The sequence below is a fragment of the Salmo trutta genome, chromosome 25 (assembly GCF_901001165.1).
Source record: "Salmo trutta chromosome 25, fSalTru1.1, whole genome shotgun sequence".
Taxonomy (NCBI): Eukaryota; Metazoa; Chordata; class Actinopteri; order Salmoniformes; family Salmonidae; genus Salmo; species Salmo trutta.
Window position 1 is genome coordinate 37,510,858 of NC_042981.1, and position 19,043 is coordinate 37,529,900.

The following is a 19,043-nucleotide window of genomic DNA, read 5'->3' on the forward strand; positions in this document are numbered from 1 at the left end:
CCTGTGTACTTGTGTGTGTGTGTGTGTGTGTGTGTGTGTGTGTGTGTGTGTGTACACACTTATCTCCGGATATGGCCACACAGTGTTTTTGCTAGTTAACTCCCCCTAAAACTGGCCAGCGTTGTGACTAGAGAGACATGGATTAGGGCTCCTGCCCCCCTCTCCCCTCCCTCAGATAGCATCCTGCAGAGTGATGTCACCTGCTGGGAGAGAATAGCACCCTGGGTGTGTGTCTGTCGGTATAGCCCAGTGCTGTATGCTTGTTGGGCGAGCATAGCAGAGAATGGAAGGCACTGTTGTGTTCAGGAGAACCCTAGTCTTGTGTTTTGTGGGTTTAATAGAGAGGGCTATCAGTTGTACCATCGCTGCTTTTGTGTGTGTGTGTGTGTGTGCGTGTGTGTGTGTGAGTTTAGCAGTGGCCTATCAGTTATACCATCTCATCTCTCTGCATGTCTCTCTCACTTAGTCCTAGCCATCTACTTCCCCTGTTAAACCTTCCATAAACCTTAGGTAAACCTTGTGTACACTGATGACGCCAGTTCTCACTGAGACAGCGGGAACCCAACGTGGCTTTAGGCTGCTGATGGACTGACTGTGCGGTCTGAGCTGTGGATGGCGTTTCAAATGGATCACTCTCTCGGGGTGTTCCTGATGTAGCTTCTAGCTGGGGTTTTATGACTCTTTGTTAGGGACGCAGCATCAAAAATACGTTAACTTTCCCTAAATTCCACGTTTTTTCTGAACTCCCGGGTCGGAGGCTCCCAGACACCCTGCTTATTCTCTCCTGATTACTGGTATCCTCCAACTGGGATTTCTGGAAACCGGGGAGTTTGGGGGAAATGACTGGAATTGTGCAACCCTGGTAATGGTGTTACTTATACAGCCGTCGTACCAGGTCTCTCTTGAGGAAGTGATTCGACTCTCAAAAGGCAGACGTCGGCTCCGCCTATAGCGACTGCGTCACGTCGGTAATGGCACTAACACACGCCCTCGTATTATCGCTTTCGGATAACCGCCAGTTTGTCCACTGACATACAGATAAACTCTCAGGTTGGTATTGAACGTAGTGAGAGATCGGGTCTCCGATTTGATCCAGCTGTGTCTAGCTAATATGACTTGAGGTGTACTGTATATGTGACCAATTGGTGTTGATGCCGTTATGCTTTAGCTCTGCAGGCTAACAGTTTTGTGGCACGCAGGGAACTCTGGTTCGAACCCAGTCAGTCTGAAATGCCTGTCTGTCTGAATGTGGAGGACAATGAGAGAACTAGATATCCCCCCTCCCTCTCTGCAGAGAACTATACAATGAACAGACCATTTCTAAATCATCTATTACTCTCCGTTTGCACTATCAGATTGGATTCACCATCATCCCTTCAGCTTCCATTTTGATCTTTATTCCCGTCGCTCGCTCGCCCCCTTCTTTCACTCGCTCTCTCCCTCCCTCCCCCTTTCTCTCTCTCTTTCTCTCTCTCCCTCCCTCCCCCTTTCTCTCTCTCCCTCCCTCCCCCCCTCTCTCTTTCTCTCTCTGTGATGAGTGGTGTCTGAGAGCCCAGCAGGAGAGCCTGAGATAATCAAAGGGACATCAGAGATGTTTCACCCCCACACCCATCCCTCTCTTTCTTTCTCTCCCTCCCTCCATCCCTCTCTTTCTTTCTCTCCCTCCCTCCACCGCCTGTCTGTCTCTCTACCTATCAAGGCCTTTTTCTCCTAGGGACATTTTTCTTCCCTTTTTATCTCTGTCTCTCTCTCTCTCACACACACACACACACACACACACACACACACACACACACACACACACACACACACACACACACACACACACACACCCCGGTATAAACCAGTGTTCCAGCAGTGTAAACGCTTCTTTCCCCCATTTAAAGGCTACTTACCATTTAAAAGCCCGCTATCCAGGTCCTGTGGAAGGGGCAGAAGAAAGTGAGTCCCCCAGCCCACAGTAAACCTCCCTCAGTGCTGATCAAAGATAGTGATATGGCGAGATACAGTATGATACAAAACCTCAATCATTTCCTTCCTTGTCTGAACATATCTTATCGTGCAACTATCCTGTTAATGAACTGCGTAGTGGATCAAATAGCTGCGAGCTGTGGGAGAGGAGATGATCAGGGACTGGTTGGAGAAGAAGAAAAAGGGAGAGGGAGAACACACGCAGGTACGTAAGGAGAAACACACACAGTCACACGTTACCATGCCTGTGAGTTATACTAACGGGTTGGGTCAGGGTGCTGAGATTTACAGATGTGTCCATGTGTGAAGACAATGAGGAAGTACCGTGGATACAGTAAGACAGAGAAAGAGAGAGACGGGAAAGCTCCTATTCTTCATCCACCAATGGGATTTGTTCTCTCCTCTCTCCCTAACAGTCTCTGCCCCTCTCCCCTGGGCCCCTCACCCCCTCTCATGCGCCCATGGACAGGCCTCCCCCTTCTCTCCTCTCCCCTCGTGTGGGTGTTCAAAGCAGGATGTCAGGAGCAACGTTTCATCCAGGGGCTGAGAATATAGAACCCTGGTAACCCACCAGAGGCCTTTCTCTCTCTCTCTCTCTCTCTCTCTCTTTCTCTCTCTCTCTCTCTCTGTCAGTGGCGAAGTTATTGTAATTGCGGCGCGACATTAATATTACAAATACATTCTAATGACAACGAAAGGCTCACTCGGTCTCTGTCGCAGGCACTGATACGGCTTCTCCTCCATTGGGCAAGAGAAATGACGAGTGCAGGCCCACACGTACACAGTAGCAGCAACACCCAGTGAGATGTAGAGGCAAAGAGAAGGACGGCTCTCTGCTGTTGTATGCTAACACCGCCACTGGGGAGGACCTGAGAAGGAATGATGTGTCACAACGTAGACATCTGTTACATGACAGACGCTGCAGCTGAACCTGGGTGGATGGAGCCTGGTTTCACTAAGTGGGTTCCATCTATGATAGAAATTGGTTCCAAATGTTTAGTTCGTAATAAGCGCATTAAAAACAGGGCTCTTCTTAGCCCCGTTTATACCTGGTACTAACATAAGTCCTTTGTCCTGATCTTATCTACATTAGGATTGTGCCCATATTGCTTTGTGGGGCGATGGTTGGTTTACTACCACTCATATTCAATCTGAGGATTGTTGAGCACGGTAACTGGGTGGGTGTGTAGAAGAAATTGAGAGAATAAATTGACAACTCGTCTCCTCCAATACAATCCTTTATTTACAGCAGATTCTCAGTCCGTTTCTCTGTTCGAGGTTTTTCTGCTGACAGAGTTACACACAGACATGGGTCGGGTTCAGCAGGCACAATTAGGAAGAAACATTTTTGGTCCAACTTTTTTCATTTCCCATTTCAAACTGGTTTATTTCTCCCCGTTTGTGCCTTGTGAACATAACCATAGTCTGTCTCTCTGGTCTGGGCATCTGTCTCTCTCAAAACACACACACAAATTAGCCCAGCCAAAGCACAGTAAGGCCTAGCTAGCATGGGATGGGACTACGGGTAAATTCCATGTCTATTCCGTCTTTTCAGGAGACGTTTTGGCTGAATACCATTTCAAGATTTGAAGCCTGCTGTTTTGTTCAGTGAGGATTTGTTCCCTTCCCAAAATGGACTAAATTAAGCTGTGTCCAATCCTGCTATCTACAGTAGGCTACCTCTCTCACTCCTCTCAGAGACTGTGCAACCAGAGAAATAGATCTCTTTACAACACATCCGAACCCATGACAGCGGAGTGGGACGTTTCCATGGTGACAAACACAGACTTGACCAGGGTGTATTCAGGAAGGTGATATGTTCAAACTTCGCAGGTAGAAATGTAACGAATAGAGCAGACTCGATTCCCTATCCTTCAAGGCAATCATCTTTCCTACACAATACATTTCTACGTGCAGGTTTTGTAATGTTGCAGTCTGCCGAACGTGACTCTGGAGAGTACCATCATCAACAGGCTGCAGGTAGAAGCTGCCCTTAGGAACAGATCTAGGATCAGATTACCTATCCTGAATCATATCTTAACCATTAGAGGACTACTTCTTCCTACTCCCATCAATCGGACAATTCCCATCTCAAAGGAGGAAGTAACAAACCAAAAGAGCGGAGGAAAAAAGAAAATATCTCAAATAAAGACGATAGTGTATATGTTGTAATATATCTATATATGAAATGGGCTCAGCATATGTACATTATTTTGTCTTTTTTTAAATGCATAGTAACTTTGCAGACCAAAAGGTGTGTGGATAATGCATTATACAATACAAGCAACTCTCTGTTCCAGCACCTCTCTGTTCCAGCATGCCTCCTGAGTTAAATAAATAAGATCCTTCATTCATGACCATAACATATGGGAGAGGTGAAAGGGCAAGGGGCATGAACTCTCACGAAAGGGAGGGAGAGGGAATGATGAGGATGATAATAAAAATAATACATTTTATTTATAAATGACTTTCAAAACAGCCAAGGACACTACGTCATAAAATATGATGGTAAGATGAAGAAGAAGCATTTATGTCTGAAAGTTATTTTAGGAAACAGGCTATATATATATATATATATATATATATATATATATATATATATATATATATATATATATATATATATATATATACACATACATATATATATATGTATGTGTATGTATGTATATATTACATATATATATAGGTATATGTGTATGTATGTATATATTACATATATATATGTGTATGTATGTATACATTACATATATATATATGTATGTGTATATATGTGTGTGTGTGTATATATATATATATATATATATATATATATATATATATATATATATATATATATATATATACATACACAGTTGAAGTCGGAAGTTTACATACACCTAATCCAAATACATTTCAATTCAGTTTTTCACATTTCCTGACATTTAATCCTAGTAAAAATTCCCTGTCTTAGGTCAGTTAGGATCACCACTTTATTTTAAGAATGTGAACTGTCAGAATAATAGGAGAGAGTGATTTATTTCAGCTTTTATTTCTTTCATCACATTCCCAGTGGGTCAAAAGTTTACATACATTTAATTAGTATTTGGTAGCATTGCTTTTAAATTGTTTAACTTGGGTCAAACGTTTCGGGTAGCCTTCCACAAGCTTCCAACAATAAGTTGGGTGAATTGTGGCCCATTCCTCCTGATAGAGCTGGTGTAACTGAGTCAGGTTTGTAGGCCTCCTTGCTCGCACACGCTTTTTCAGTTCTGCCCACAAATGTTCTATAGGATTGAGGTCAGGGCTTTGTGATGGCCACTCCAATACCTTGACTTTGTTGTCCTTAAGCCATTTTGCCACAACTTTGGAAATATGCTTGGGGTCATTATCTATTTAGAAGACCCATTTGCGACCAAGCTTTAACTTCCTGACTGATGTCTTGAGATGTTGCTTCAATATATCCACATAATTTTCCTTCCTCATGATGCCATATATTTTGTGAAGTGCACCAGTCCCTCCTGCAGCAAATCACCCCCACAACATGATTCTGCCACCGCCGTGCTTCACGGTTGGGATGGTGTTCTTCAGCTTGCAAGCCGAAGAACTTGATATAGGACTTGTTTTACTGTGGATATAGATACTTTTGTACCTGTTTCCTCCAGCATCTTCACAAGGTCCGTTCCTGTTGTTCTGGGATTGATTTGCACTTTTCGCACCAAAGTACGTTCATCTCTAGGAGACAGAATGCGTCTTCTTCCTGAGCGGTTTGACGGCTGCGTGGTCCCATGGTGTTTATACTTGCGTACTATTGTTTGTAGAGATGAACGTGGTACCTTCAGGCGTTTGGAAATTGCTCCCAAGGATGAACCAGACTTGTGGAGGCCTACAATTTTTTTTCTGAGGTCATGGCTGATGTCTTTTGATTTTACCGTGATGTCAAGCAAAAGGCGCTGAGTTTGAAGGTAGGCCTTGAAATACATCCACAGGTACACCTCCAATTGACTCAAATTATGTAAATTAGCCTATCAGAAGCTTCTAAAGCCATGACATCCTTTTCTGGAATTTTCTAAGCTGTTTAAAGGCACAGTCATCTTAGGGTATGTAAACTTCTGACCCACTGGAATTGTGATACAGTGAATTATAAGTGAAATAATCTGTCTGTAAACAATTGTTGGAAAAATGACTTGTGTCATGCACAAAGTAGATGTCCTAACCGACTTTCCAAAATTATAGTTAACAAGAAATGTATGGAGTGGTTGAAAAACAAGTTTTAATAACTCCAACCTAAGTGTCTGTAAACTTCTGACTACAGCTGTATATATGTGTGTGTTTGTGTGTGTATATATAATATATAGTATATGCATGTATGTGTGTATATATATATATATATATATATATATATGTGTGTATACAAACATTTAGATCTGAAACTGCCTCAAGCACCAAACTCACGACAGTGGCACCAAGCAGAGTGAATGGGAAATGTTCCTCTACACTCATATTTAACTCAGACGTCCCCCATTTGTTAGACCTGTAGAATGGAGCAGTGTCCCTTTAACCCATTAATCACATGGTCACACCCATCCCCTTCTATGGTAGTTATTATGACGTTCCCCTAATGGTACCATTTTCTTTTAGCCTTTGTTCATCCCTCCATCTCCCCTCCCTTCTAGCTGATGTCTCTCTGCAGCGCTTGATCATCGTTAGGGGACGGGTGGGGGGGGGGGTGTGTTAGGCCTGAACCCCCGACTGAATACTTCAGTTGCCACCACCATAGCCTGAGGGATGACAATGAAATCAATGGGCCATAAGATAAACCACCGCCACCTCCCTTCCCTGGGTCTTGTCCGTCCTTATACATCATTTCCTATCCCCTAAAGCACTCTGTGTGGTGTCACTGTCTTCGGAGAATTTTAAAAAAGAGGTATAGAAAACGTACACGTAACAGTTCCTAAAGTTGAATCCTAACTAGTGCAGAACATTAACAAGCCACTGAGAACAGCTAGTCAGGGGAGGAAACACAGAGTAAAACGAGCTGTGGTTTTTACTTTCCACAACTTTTTTTTCTTCTTTTTACTTTTGAGATCTATTATTTTTTTCAGCTAGCACCATCTGTACACAAATACAGGAGCAATGGTTCCGATTTCGAAGTGTTCGCAAGGCACTTGTCTTTCACACACAAGGTTGGTTTTCTTTTCCTTTCTGTCGTTCTTTTCTCTTTTTTTCCCTACGTGTCTATAGACGTTTGTCAGCCAGTCCTTATTCAAAGCAAGCACAACTTTATTTACAAACTACATCTCCAACAACTCCTCGGTAAAAGTGCTCTTCCTGTCAGGTGGGAGATATACTCCTCATTTTTTTTAAAAACACCCTCTCTCTTCCTCCTCTTCATTCTCTTCTTCATCCTCCTCCTCTCCCTCCCTTGCTCCTCCCTTGTCCCGCTGCTTAAAAAAATATTCATCTTTAGTGTCTGCCTTTGTTCTTCTGCACCTCCTCATGGAAATCCCTCCCTCCCTCCGCTCCATCCCTCTCTCTTCCTGCTGTTGTGTCCGAGCTGCTCCAATTCCCTTGAGTCCTAACAGTCCTAGAGGAGGTGTGGTCCGTCTGTCCGTCCGTGGGTCTACCTGCGGCAGCAGGTGACGTCGAAGCAGGTGACCATCATGAGGTGAGCCTTGCAGAAGTTGACCCTGGTCTCCAGTCTGTCTGTCATCACCTCTAGAGCCTCCAGGTACTCCAGAGAGTCCACCTCAAACGTCTGCTGCAGGTCAACTATGGGGAGAGGACAGAGAGACGGCCAATATGTTACAACCAGGGGCAGAGACAGGAACAGAGAGACGGACAGAGACAGAAAGAAGGACATTTGTTACAACCATGTTATAGGGACAGAGAGACAGGGACAGAAGCCTTGTTTATACCTGGTGCTAGCATGCATATTTGATCTTATCCACATTGTAGCCGTTGCATCTTTGTATAAAAAAAATGTAACCTTTATTTTAACAGGGAAGACATATTGAAACCTAGGTCTCTTTAAATGTGCCCTGATTAATACAATATGAAAATAAAATAAAAAAGAATAATATATATATATATATACACATTCCTTGTGTGTGCTTAGGATCGTTGTCCTGTTGGAAGGCTAACCTTCACCCCAGGTCTTGAGTACTCTGGAGCAGGTTTTCACCATGGATCTCTCTGTACTTTGCTCCGTTCATCTTTCCATCGATCCTGACTAGTCTCCTAGTCTCTGCTGCTGAAAAACATCCCCACAGCATGATGCTGCCACCACCATGCTTCACCGTAGGGATGGTGCCAGGTGTCCTTCAGAAGTGACGCTTGGCATTCAGGACAAAGAGTTCCATCTTGGTTTCATCATACCAGAGAATCTTTTTTCTCATGGTCTGAGAGTCTTTAGGTGCCTCTTGGCAAACTCCAAGCGGGCTGTCATGTGCCTTTTACAGAGGAGTGGCTTCCGTCTGGCCACTCTTCTGCAGAGAAGGTTGTCTTTCTGGACCAATCTCCCATCTCCACAGAGAAACTTTGGAGGTCTGGCAGAGTGACCATCGGGTTCTTGGTCACCTGTGGAACCTTATATAGACAGGTGTGTGCCTTTCCAAATCATGGCCAATCAATTGAATTTACCACAGCTGGACTCACTGTGACTATTGTGTCTAAAGCATTGGCTACTGTAATAGTGCTATGCCCAGGCCTAAACCCTGATTGGTTTACATTCAAAATACATTTCTCAGATAAAAAAAGAGCAAAGTTGTACATTTACCAAGGATTCAAGAATCTTAGCTTGACAAGGAAGCCTTGAAATGGGGCGATAATTATTAAGGTCACTAATATCCCCGTCCTTATGGAGTGGCAGGAAAAGAGCTGATTTTCCATACTATTGGAATATTTCCTGATAACAATGTTACATAAAGAATGTGGGATATTGAGCCAACAATGATGGGCCCTGGACACTTAAGCAGACCATCATCCAACTGGTCGGTCCCTGTAGATTTCTTGTTGTCTATTGCTATCAAAGCATCCAGGACTTTAATTTCTGTAAATAGCCATGTCCAGAGAGACATAAGGGATTGTAACATACTCTGTTTCACGGAAACTTGGCTCTCTCGGGATATGCTGTCGGAGTCAGTACAGCCACCTGGATTCTTTGTACGTTGTGCTGACAGGAATAAGCATCTCTCCGGGTAGAAGAAAGGCGGGGGTGTATGTTTCATGACTAACAACTCATGGCGTAATTGTAACAACATACAGAAACGGAAGTCCTTTTGTTCACCTGACCTAGAATTCCTGACAATTAAATGCCGACCGTATTATCTCCCAAGATAATTATCCTCGGTCATTGTCAAAGCCATGTATACCCCCCTCAAGCCGATACCACGACGGCCCTCAAGGAACTTCACTGGACTGAAACCAAATATCCTGAGGCTGCATTTATTGTACCTGGGCATTTTAACAAAGCAAATTTGACAACAAGGCTGCCTAAATTCTATCAGCATATTGACTGCAGCACTCGCGCTGGCAAAACTCTGGATCACTGCTACTCTAACTTACGCGATGCATACAAGGCCCTACCCATCCCTACTTTCGGTAAATCTGACCACGACTTCATTTTGCTCCTCCTTTCCTATAGGCAGAAACTCAAACAGGATGTACCCGTGCTAAGAACTATTCAACGCTGGTCTGACCAATCGCAATCAACGCTTAAACATTGTTTTGATCACACAGACTGGGATATGTTCCGGGTAGCCTCAGAGAATAATATTGAGGTATTTGGTGAGTGAAGTTATAAGGAAATGCATAGGAGATGTTGTACCCACTGTGACTACTAAAACCTACCCTAACCAGAAACCGTGGATAGATGGCGGCCTTCGCACAAAACTGAAAGCACAAACCAACACATTTAAACATGGAAAGGTGACAGGGAATATGGCCGAATACAAACAGTATAGTTATTCCCTCCGTAAGGCAATCAAACAAGCAAAGTGTCAGTATAGAAACAAAGTGGAGTCACAATTCAACGGCTCAGACACGAGACGTATGTGGCAGGGTCTACAGACAATCACGGACTACAAAAGAAAAACCAGCCACGTCACGGACACCAACGTCTTGCTTCCAGGCAAACTGAACACCTTCTTTGCACACTTTGAGGATAATACAGTGCCACCGACGCGGCCAGCTACCAAGGACTGTGGGCTCTCCTTCTCCTTGGCCGACGTCAGTAAGACATTTAAACGTGTTAACACTCGCAAGGCTGCCGACCCAGACGGCATCCCTAGCCGCGTCCTCAGAGCATGCGCAGACCAGCTGGCTGGTGTGTTTACGGACATATTCAATCTCTCCCTATCCCAGTCTGCTGTCCCCATATGCTTCAAGATGGCCACCATTGTTCCTGTACCCAAGAAGGAAAAGGTAACTGAACTAAATGACTATCGCCCCATAGCGCACACTTCTGTCATCATGAAGTGCTTTGAGAGGCTAGTCAAGGATCATACACCTTACCTGTCACCCTAGACCCACTTCAATTTGCTTACCGCCCCAATAGGTCCACAGACGATGCAATCGCCATAACACGGCACACTGCCCTATCCCATCTGGGCAAGAGGAATACCTATGTAAGAATGCTGTTTATTGACTATAGCTTAGCATTCAACACCATAGTACCCTCCAAGCTCATCATTAAGCTTGAGGCCCTGGGTCTCAACGGCACCCTGTGCAATTGGGTCCTGGACATCCTGATGGGCCGCCCCCAGGTGGTGAAGGTAGGTACCAACATCTCTTACTTTGCTGATCCACAACACTGAGGCCTCACAATGGTGCGTGCTCAGCCCCTTCCTGTACTTCCTGTTCATCAAGTTTGCAGACGACACGACAGTAGTAGGCTTGATTACCAACAAGGACGAGACAGCCTACAGGGAGGAGGTGAGGGCACTCGGAGTGTAGTGTCAGCAAAACAACCTCTCACTCAACGTCAACAAAACAAAGGAAATGATCGTGGACTTCAGGAAACAGCAGAGGGAGCACCCACCCATCCACATCGACGGGACAGCAGTGAAGAAGGTGGAAAGTTTTAAGTTCCTCGGCGTACACATCACAGACAAACTGAAATGGTCCACCCACACAGACAGCGTGGTGAAGAAGGCGCAACAGCGCCTCTTCAACTTCAGGAGGCTGAAGAAATTTGCCTTGAATACAGACTTCAAATCATTGGCCACTTTAATAAATGGATCTCTAGTCACTTTAATAATGCTACTTTAATAATGTTTACATATCTTGCATTACTTATCTCATATGTATATACTGTATTTTATACCATCTATAGCATCTTGCCTGTCATTGCTCATCCATATATTTATATGTATATATTCTTATTCCATTCCTTACTTAGATTTGTGTGTATTAGGTAGTTGTTGCGGAATTGTTAGATTACATGTTAGATAGTGCTGCACTGTCGGAACTGGAAGCACAAGCATTTCGCTACACTCGCAATAACATTTGCTAACCATGTGTATGTGACCAATAAAATGTGATTTGATTTGAAGAAAAACTTTGACTATAATTTCTATCTCTCAAGTTGCCCCTATCAGCATCCAGCCCAATATCATTCTGAATAGGCTAGACGTTCTTTCAAAGCGATAGTCCGCTGAAATAAAATGGTGATTAATGCATCAGTGATGGCATTTTTTTTCGTAATGAGGCAAGTGTCTGAATTAATTTGTTGTGGCAGAGAGGAGGAAGTAGAATCCTTCCAAATTTAGCCAGTTTCCCATTACAATCCGAAAGAGTGGTTACATAATAATCAGATGTAGCCTTTCTGATTTGTCTTACACAATGATTCCTCAGTTGCTTAAAAGCTTACCATCCCAGACCTAAGCCTGTGTTCCTGGCCTTGACCCAAGTATCATCTCTTATGAATGACTTCTGATAATTCCATAGTGTATCAGGCATTCAATCTACCTTTAACCTTTCATTTTTTGAAGGGCACATGTTTATCCACAATAGTGTTGAAGACTCAAAGCTAAATCAACTTCAGGGATAGCTGAAATACAATCAAGGTCACTAAAATAAAGCCTGTTCACTGAAGTTTTTAAAGTTCCTCTTTGTGATGACACGAGGCTTAGATTTTTCTATTCTCACAACTGTAACACAAACAGCTGCGCAATGGGCACTAATGTCTTGGGTGAAGACAACAGTAGACAATCAGGTGTATTCGTTAAAATAAGCTCAATTAGAGTTGACTTTGACGTATCTTTAGGGTTGGGCCGTGTAGGCTTAGACACCAGCTGGGTTAGGTTTAGATCATTATACATGTCTCTTAGATAGTCTGAAGTTTCCCAATCATAATTTAAGTCACCCAGGATAATAACTTCTGATTTAGTAAATGAAGACAACAAACTAGTTAACTCCTCGAGTGCAAAAAGGTTAGCTGAGGGAGGATGGTAGACCCCTACAACAGTTATGGATACATTTTTTCCCAGACAAAGGCTTAAATAGTAACAAATAGAAATTGTCAAGGGGAAGACATTTTTTGTAACATTTTTTTTAAATAAAAATGGCCACTCCACCACCTCTATCATGTCTGTCAACTCTGAACATATTATAACCCTCAATATTAATATCAGAGTCCAGAATGTCCCCAGAGATCCACATTTCAGTCAATACCAGAACTTCCGGATTGGTCTGCATATCCCACATCTTGATGTAATCCAGTTTAGGAAGTAAGCTCCTAAAGTTCAGAAATATCAACCCAAATCCTTTACGATTTTTAAAGTCACATGGAAACTCAAACAATCTACGTTAAATAGACTGTTGCAGGCCCTGTCTGATGATTGATACAGTTGGTAAGGCTATAAGATTGCATAGAACTGCGCCATTTGGTCGGTCTATCCTTATTAGTATGAGTAGAAATTGGAATTACTTTTCCAAGGTTAGCACCACAGGGCCTGAGGCCGCAGCCAATGTCAATATGAGGAACTCAGAGTAACCAATGATGAAATGCTATAAACTGACTTACATGGGCTTTGGTTGCTATCGCGCAACAGCCCAAGCCCTCTACGTGATTTGAAAACCGAGGGGTATTCAAGTTTGTGGAATTCCCATTTGAACCAAAAGCACTGGGTGAGTAGACCACAGTTGGCTTCTGTTTTGAGCTAACAATAGCAGATCTAAGAGTGGAGTTCAAATGAATGGGTACAAGATTACAACTGACAACACCCCTGGTAGTATAGTGCGATAACGCTTAGAAAGGATGGGAGGTATTACCTGAGCGGGGCTTGGTCTGTCTCTGAGTCAATATCTTAATGCTGCCTTGAAATGTGAAGAGAGGATCCAGGCTCCTAGATCTACAGTGCATTCGGAAAGTATTCAGACCTCTTTCATTTTTCCAAATTTTGTTACGTTACAGACTTATTCTAAAATTGATTCAATAATTGTTCCCCCTCATCAATCTACACATAATACCCCATAATGACAAAGTGAAAAAATAAAAAACAGAAATACCTTATTAACATACGTATTTAGACCCTTTGCTCAGGTGCATCCTGTTTCCATTGATCATCCGTGAGATGTTTCTACAACTTGATTGGAATCCACCTGTGGTAAATTCAATTGATTGGACACATATAAGGTCCCACAGCTGACAGTGCATGTCAGTAGCAAAAACCAAGCCATGAGGTTGAAGGAATTGTCCGTAGTGCTCCGAGACAGGATTGTGTTGAGGCACAGATCTGGGGAAGGGTACCAAAACAATTCTGAAGCATTGAAGGTCCCCAAGAACACAGTGGCCTCCATTCTTGAATGGAAGAAGTTTGGAACCACCAAGACTCTTCCTAGAGCTGGCCACCCGGCCATACTGAGCTATCGGGGGAGAAGGGCCTTGGTCAGGGAGGTGACCAAGAACATGCGGGTCACTCTGACAGAGTTCCAGAATTCCTCTATGGAGATGGGAGAACCTTCCAGAAGGACAACCATCTCTGCAGCACTCCATCAATCAGGCCTTTATGGTAGAGTGGCTTGGCAGAAGCCACTCCTCAGTAAAAGGCACACGACAGTCCACTTGGAGTTTGCCAAAAGGCACCTAAATGACTCTCAGACCATGAGAAACAAGATTCTCTGGTCTGATGAAACCAAGACTGAACTCTTTGGCCTGAATGCCAAGCGTCACTTCTGAAGGAAACCTGGCACCATCCCTACGGTGAAGCATGGTGGTGGCAGCATCATGCTGTGCGGAAGTTTTTCAGCTGCAGGGACTGATAGGCTAGTTAGGATCGAGGGAAAGATGAACAGAGCAAAGTACAGAGAGATCCTTGATGAAAACCTGCTCCAGAGCGCTCAGTACCTCAGACTGGGGTGAAGGTTCACCTCACAACAGGACAACGACCCTAAGCACACAACCAAGACTATGTAGGAGTGGCTTCGGGACAAGTCTCTGAATGTCCTTGAGTGGCCCAGCCAGAGCCCGGACTTGAACCCGATCGAACATCTCTGGAGAGACCTGGAAAAAGCTGTGCAGTGAACCTCCCCATCCAACCTGACAGAGCTTGAGAGGATCTGCAGCTTGTAGCGTCCTAAGAAGACTCAAGGCTGTAATCGCTGCAAAAATGTGCTTTAGTAAAGTACTGTGTGTAGATTGATGAGGGGAAAAAAAGTTTTATCTATTTTAGAATAAGGCTGTAACGTAGAAAAATGTGGAGAAGGGAAGGGGTCTGAATACTTTCCGAATGCACTGAACCAATATTGCGTGCCACTTCTTCTGTTGACAAATATCACCAGCAGCTATGAGTGTAATCCAACTCTGCCATATGTGCCTTTATGAGTCTATTAGACGGATCAATATCAGCTGGTATGTTAGCTATGAGATGTACTTATGTGTTATATGATGCTCCGTCTGACAGGTCTGAGCAATGGAACAGAGATTTGATATTGGAGACAAGGGGGAGATTGTGTGTGTGTGTGTGTGTGAGTGTACGTGCGTGTTTGCGTACCACAGCCATATTATAGCGAGTTAGGGGCTTTGACTGTGCAGCCAGAAGATATTATCAACAAGATTACTGTAGGTGTCAAGGTTTTGTGTGTGGCTGCAGTACAAGTATCACACACACACACACACACACACACACACACACACATTTACTTACATTCAGTGGTCCATTTCTCTGGCTCCAGCATCAGGTGCTGCTTGGTCTGCTCCAGCTCTTTCTTCAGCCAGTCGTACTTGGCTCGGATCTCGGAGATCCGCTGCTGCCTGTGCTCCAAGGTCTTCAGCTTAGCACTGAAATAAACCACCTCCTGATGGAGAGGCAGAGAGAGGAGAGGGAGGGGAGAGAGAGAGAAAGACAAAGAAGAGAGGGAGAGATTGAAAAGCAGAGCGAGATGGAGGAGGATTTTAAAGAAAGAAAGAGAAAGAAAGAAAAGGTGTGAGAGATAAATAAAACATTTGAAGAAAGAGTGAGAGGGTCAGAGAAAGAGAGGGAGAAAGAGAGGGATTGAGGGAGGAGGGGTAAGAGAGAGAGCGAGAGACATTGAGTTAGTGCGTCTCAGGCTTTCTGCCAGACTGTGGGTCTGGAAAGAGAGTGTTGTGAGAGGGTAGGAGTGCCGTGTTGGCCAGGTAGATAAATACAATCCACAGGAAAGGCCTGGCACCAAGTCCAAGTCACTCCTTAAATCAACTACTTCTAAATCTACTACTAGGAAACTATTTAACAGCAAGAAGAGGACTAGGTTGTTAAACCTTCCTGTGTTTTGAGCTAAGGCCGTGATTCAATCTGATGGCGTGTTATAAGCAATGCAGCTTTTAAAGGCAATGTTTCATTCGCCTTCACGGTAAACGCTGCATATGTCTGCGAGTTGGAAATTGTGCTTAAAAGACACACAGCATATGATCTGCGATCAGATTTAATCTGGGCCTAAATGTCCTGGATACATTTTCCATTCCAAGATTTTTCTGACATGTTTCTTTCCTCCTCCACCAACATCATCTCGCTCATCATCCTTCTCTCTCCCCTCCCCTCCCCTCGCCTCCCCTCCCTCTTTGTGTGTTCCCTTTCTCTCTCCCTCTCCTCCACCTCTCTCTCACCATCCATCTTTACCATATCCATCGAAATCAAATCAAACTTTATTTGTCCCATGTGCCGAATACAAGTGTAGTGTCACAACGTCTACAGAAGGTGGCGCCTCTCCCCGTTCGGGCGGCGCTCGGCGGTCGTCGTCGCCGGGCTACTAGCTGCCACTGATCTCCTTTTCATTTTCATTTGGTGATGTCTTTAGTGCAGGTATTTAGTCTGTCTGTTTTGGTTTGGGATTGTGCGGGATTATTTGTGTCATTTTTTGTAGGTTGGGGATTTGGGTTTTCCTCTGCCGTTCGGTTATTTAGGCATAAGGGTTTGCTGGGCTGCGTCCCGACTCGGTTTGAGGGTTCTTGCCTGTTGCTGGATTTATTGTACCCTGCCTTGTATTTACGGCACTTTTGGACTGGTGTTTATTGTACGTGTTTTTCCTCGTACCTTAGTCTCCTGCGCCTGACTTCAGCCCTCCTGCATGTTAGAGTTGCATGACATGTAGACCTTACCGTGAAATGCTTACTTCCAAGCCCTTAACCAAGAGTGCAGTTCAAAAATATTTACCAAATAAACTAAAGTTAAAAAAAAGTAACACAATAACGAGGCTATATACTGGGGGTACCTGTACCGAGTCAGTGTGCGGGGGTACAGGTTAGTTGAGGTAATTTGTACATGTAGGTAGGGGTGAAGTGACTATGCATAGATAATAAACAGAGAGTAGCAGCAGTGTACAAAAAGGAAGGGGGGGGGTCAATGTAATAGTCCGGTGGCCATTTGATTAATTGTTCAGCAGTCTTATGGCTTGGGGGTAGAAGCTGTTAAGGAGCCTTTTGGTCCGAGACTTGGAGCTCTGGTACCACAAGTCTATAACTTGGGTGACTGGAGTCTCTGACAATTTTATGGGCTTTCCTCTGACACCGCCTGTTATATAGGTCCTGGATGGCAGGAAGCTTGGTCTCAGTGATGTACTGGGCCGTATGCACTACCCTCTGTAGCGCCTTATGGTCAGATGCCGAGCAGTTGCCATACCAGGCGGTGATGCAACCGGTCAGGATGCTCTCGATGGTGCAGCTGTAGAACTTTTTGAGGATCTGGGGAACCATGCCAAATCTTTTCAGTCTCCTGAGGGGGAAAAGGTTTTGTTGTGCCCTCTTCACGACTGTCTTGGTGTGATTGGACCATGATAGTTCGTTGGTGATGTGGACACCAAGAAACTTGAAACTTTCGACCCACCACTACAGCCCCGTTGTTGTTAATGGGGGCCTGTTCGGCCCGTCTTTTCCTGTAATCCACGATCAGCTCCTTTGTCTTGTTCACATTGAGGGAGAGGTTGGAGTTGTGTTTGGCAACACAGTCGTGGGTGAAGAGGGAGTACAGGAGGGGACTAAGTACACACCCCTGAGGGGCCCCAGTGTTGAGGATCAGCATGGCAGACGTGTTGTTCCTTACCCTTACCACCTGGGGGTGGCCCATCAGAAAGTCCAGGATCCAGTTGCAGAGGGAGGTGTTTAGTCCAGGGGCCTTAGCTTAGTGACGAGCTTCGTGGGCACTATGGTGTTGAACGCTGAGCTGTAGTCAATGAACAGCATTCTCACATAGGTGTTCCTTTTGTCCAGGTGGGAAAGGGCAGTGGGGAGTGCGATTGAGATGGCATCATCTGTGGATCTGTTGGGGCGGTATGCGAATTGGAGTGGGTCTAGGGTGTCCGGGAGGATGTGAGCCATGACCAGCCTTTCAAAGCACTACCGATGTGAGTGCCACGGGGTGGTAATCATTTAGGCACAGGGCACAGGGACTATGGTGTTCTGCTTGAAACATATAGGTATTACAGACTCAGTGAGGGAGAGGTTGAAAATGTCAGTGAAGACACTTGCCAGTTGGTCCGCGCATGCTTTGAATACACGTCCAGGTAATCCATCTCACCCCGCGGCTTCGTCAATGTTGACCTGTTTAAAGGTCTTGCTCACATTGGCTACCGAGAGCGTTGTCACGCAGTCATCCAGAACAGCTGGTGCTCTCGTGCATGCCTCAGAGTTGCTTGCCTCGAAGTGAGCATAAAGGCATTTAGCTCGTCTGGTAGGCTCGCGTCACTGGGCAGCTCGCGTCTGGGTTTCCCTTTGTAGTCCGTAATAGTTTTCAAGCCCTGCCACATCCGACGAGCATCAGAGCCGGTGTAGTAGGATTCAATTAAAATCATGTATCGAAGCTTTGCTTGTTTGATGGTTCGTCTGATGGCATAGCGGGATTTCTTATAAGTGTCTGGATTAGTGTCCCGCTCCTTGAAAGCGGCAGCTCTAGCATTTAGCTCGATGCAGATGTTGCCTGTAATCCACGGCTTCTGGTTGGGATATGTACATACGGTCACTGTGGGGACGACGTCGTCGATGCAGTTATTGATGAAGCTGATGACTGAAGTGGTATACTCCTCAATGCCATTGGATGAATCCCGGAACATATTCCAGTCTGTGCTAGCAAAACAGTCCTGTAGCGTAGCATCTGCGTCATCTGACCACTTCCGTATTGAGCGAGTCACTGGTACTTTCTGCTTTAGTTAATCAGGAGGATAGAATTATGCTCAGATTTGCCAAATGGAGGGTGGGGGAGAGCTTTGTATGCATCTCTATGTGTGGAGTAAAGATGGTCTAGAATTTATTTTCTCTGGTTGCACATGTGACATGCTGGTAAAAATTTGGTAAAAATGATTTGTTTGCCTGCAATAAAGTCCCCGGCCACTAGGAGTGCCGCTTCTGGATGAGCATCTTGTTTGCTTATGGCCTTATAGATTTGGTTATGTGGTCTTAGTGCCAGGATCGGTCTGTGGTGGTAAATAGACGGCTACGAATAATATAGATGAGAACTATCTTGGTAGATAGTGTGGTTTACAGCTTATCATAAGGTACTCTACCTCAGGCGAGCAATACCTCGAAACTTCTTTAATATTAGACATTGTGCACCAGCTGTTATTGACAAAAAGACACACACCCCCACCCCTCGTCTTACCAGACGTAGCGTCTCTGTTCTGCG

General features: G+C 44.6%; 1 protein-coding gene across 2 annotated transcripts in view; it reads right to left on the reverse strand.

The window, feature by feature from the left end:
* Nucleotides 1–7,045: 7,045 nt before the first annotated feature.
* The window catches only part of kif26ba (kinesin family member 26Ba), a 151,538-nt gene continuing 139,540 nt past the window's right edge, over nt 7,046–19,043 (reverse strand). For both annotated transcript variants that reach the window (XM_029713885.1, XM_029713883.1), the window contains exons 18-19: nt 15,099–15,249; nt 7,046–7,722 (exon numbers count right to left, since the gene is read on the reverse strand). In XM_029713885.1, the coding sequence (XP_029569745.1) occupies nt 7,574–7,722; nt 15,099–15,249 (300 nt within the window). In that variant the 3' untranslated portion in view covers nt 7,046–7,573. The remainder of the gene's footprint in view (nt 7,723–15,098; nt 15,250–19,043) is intronic.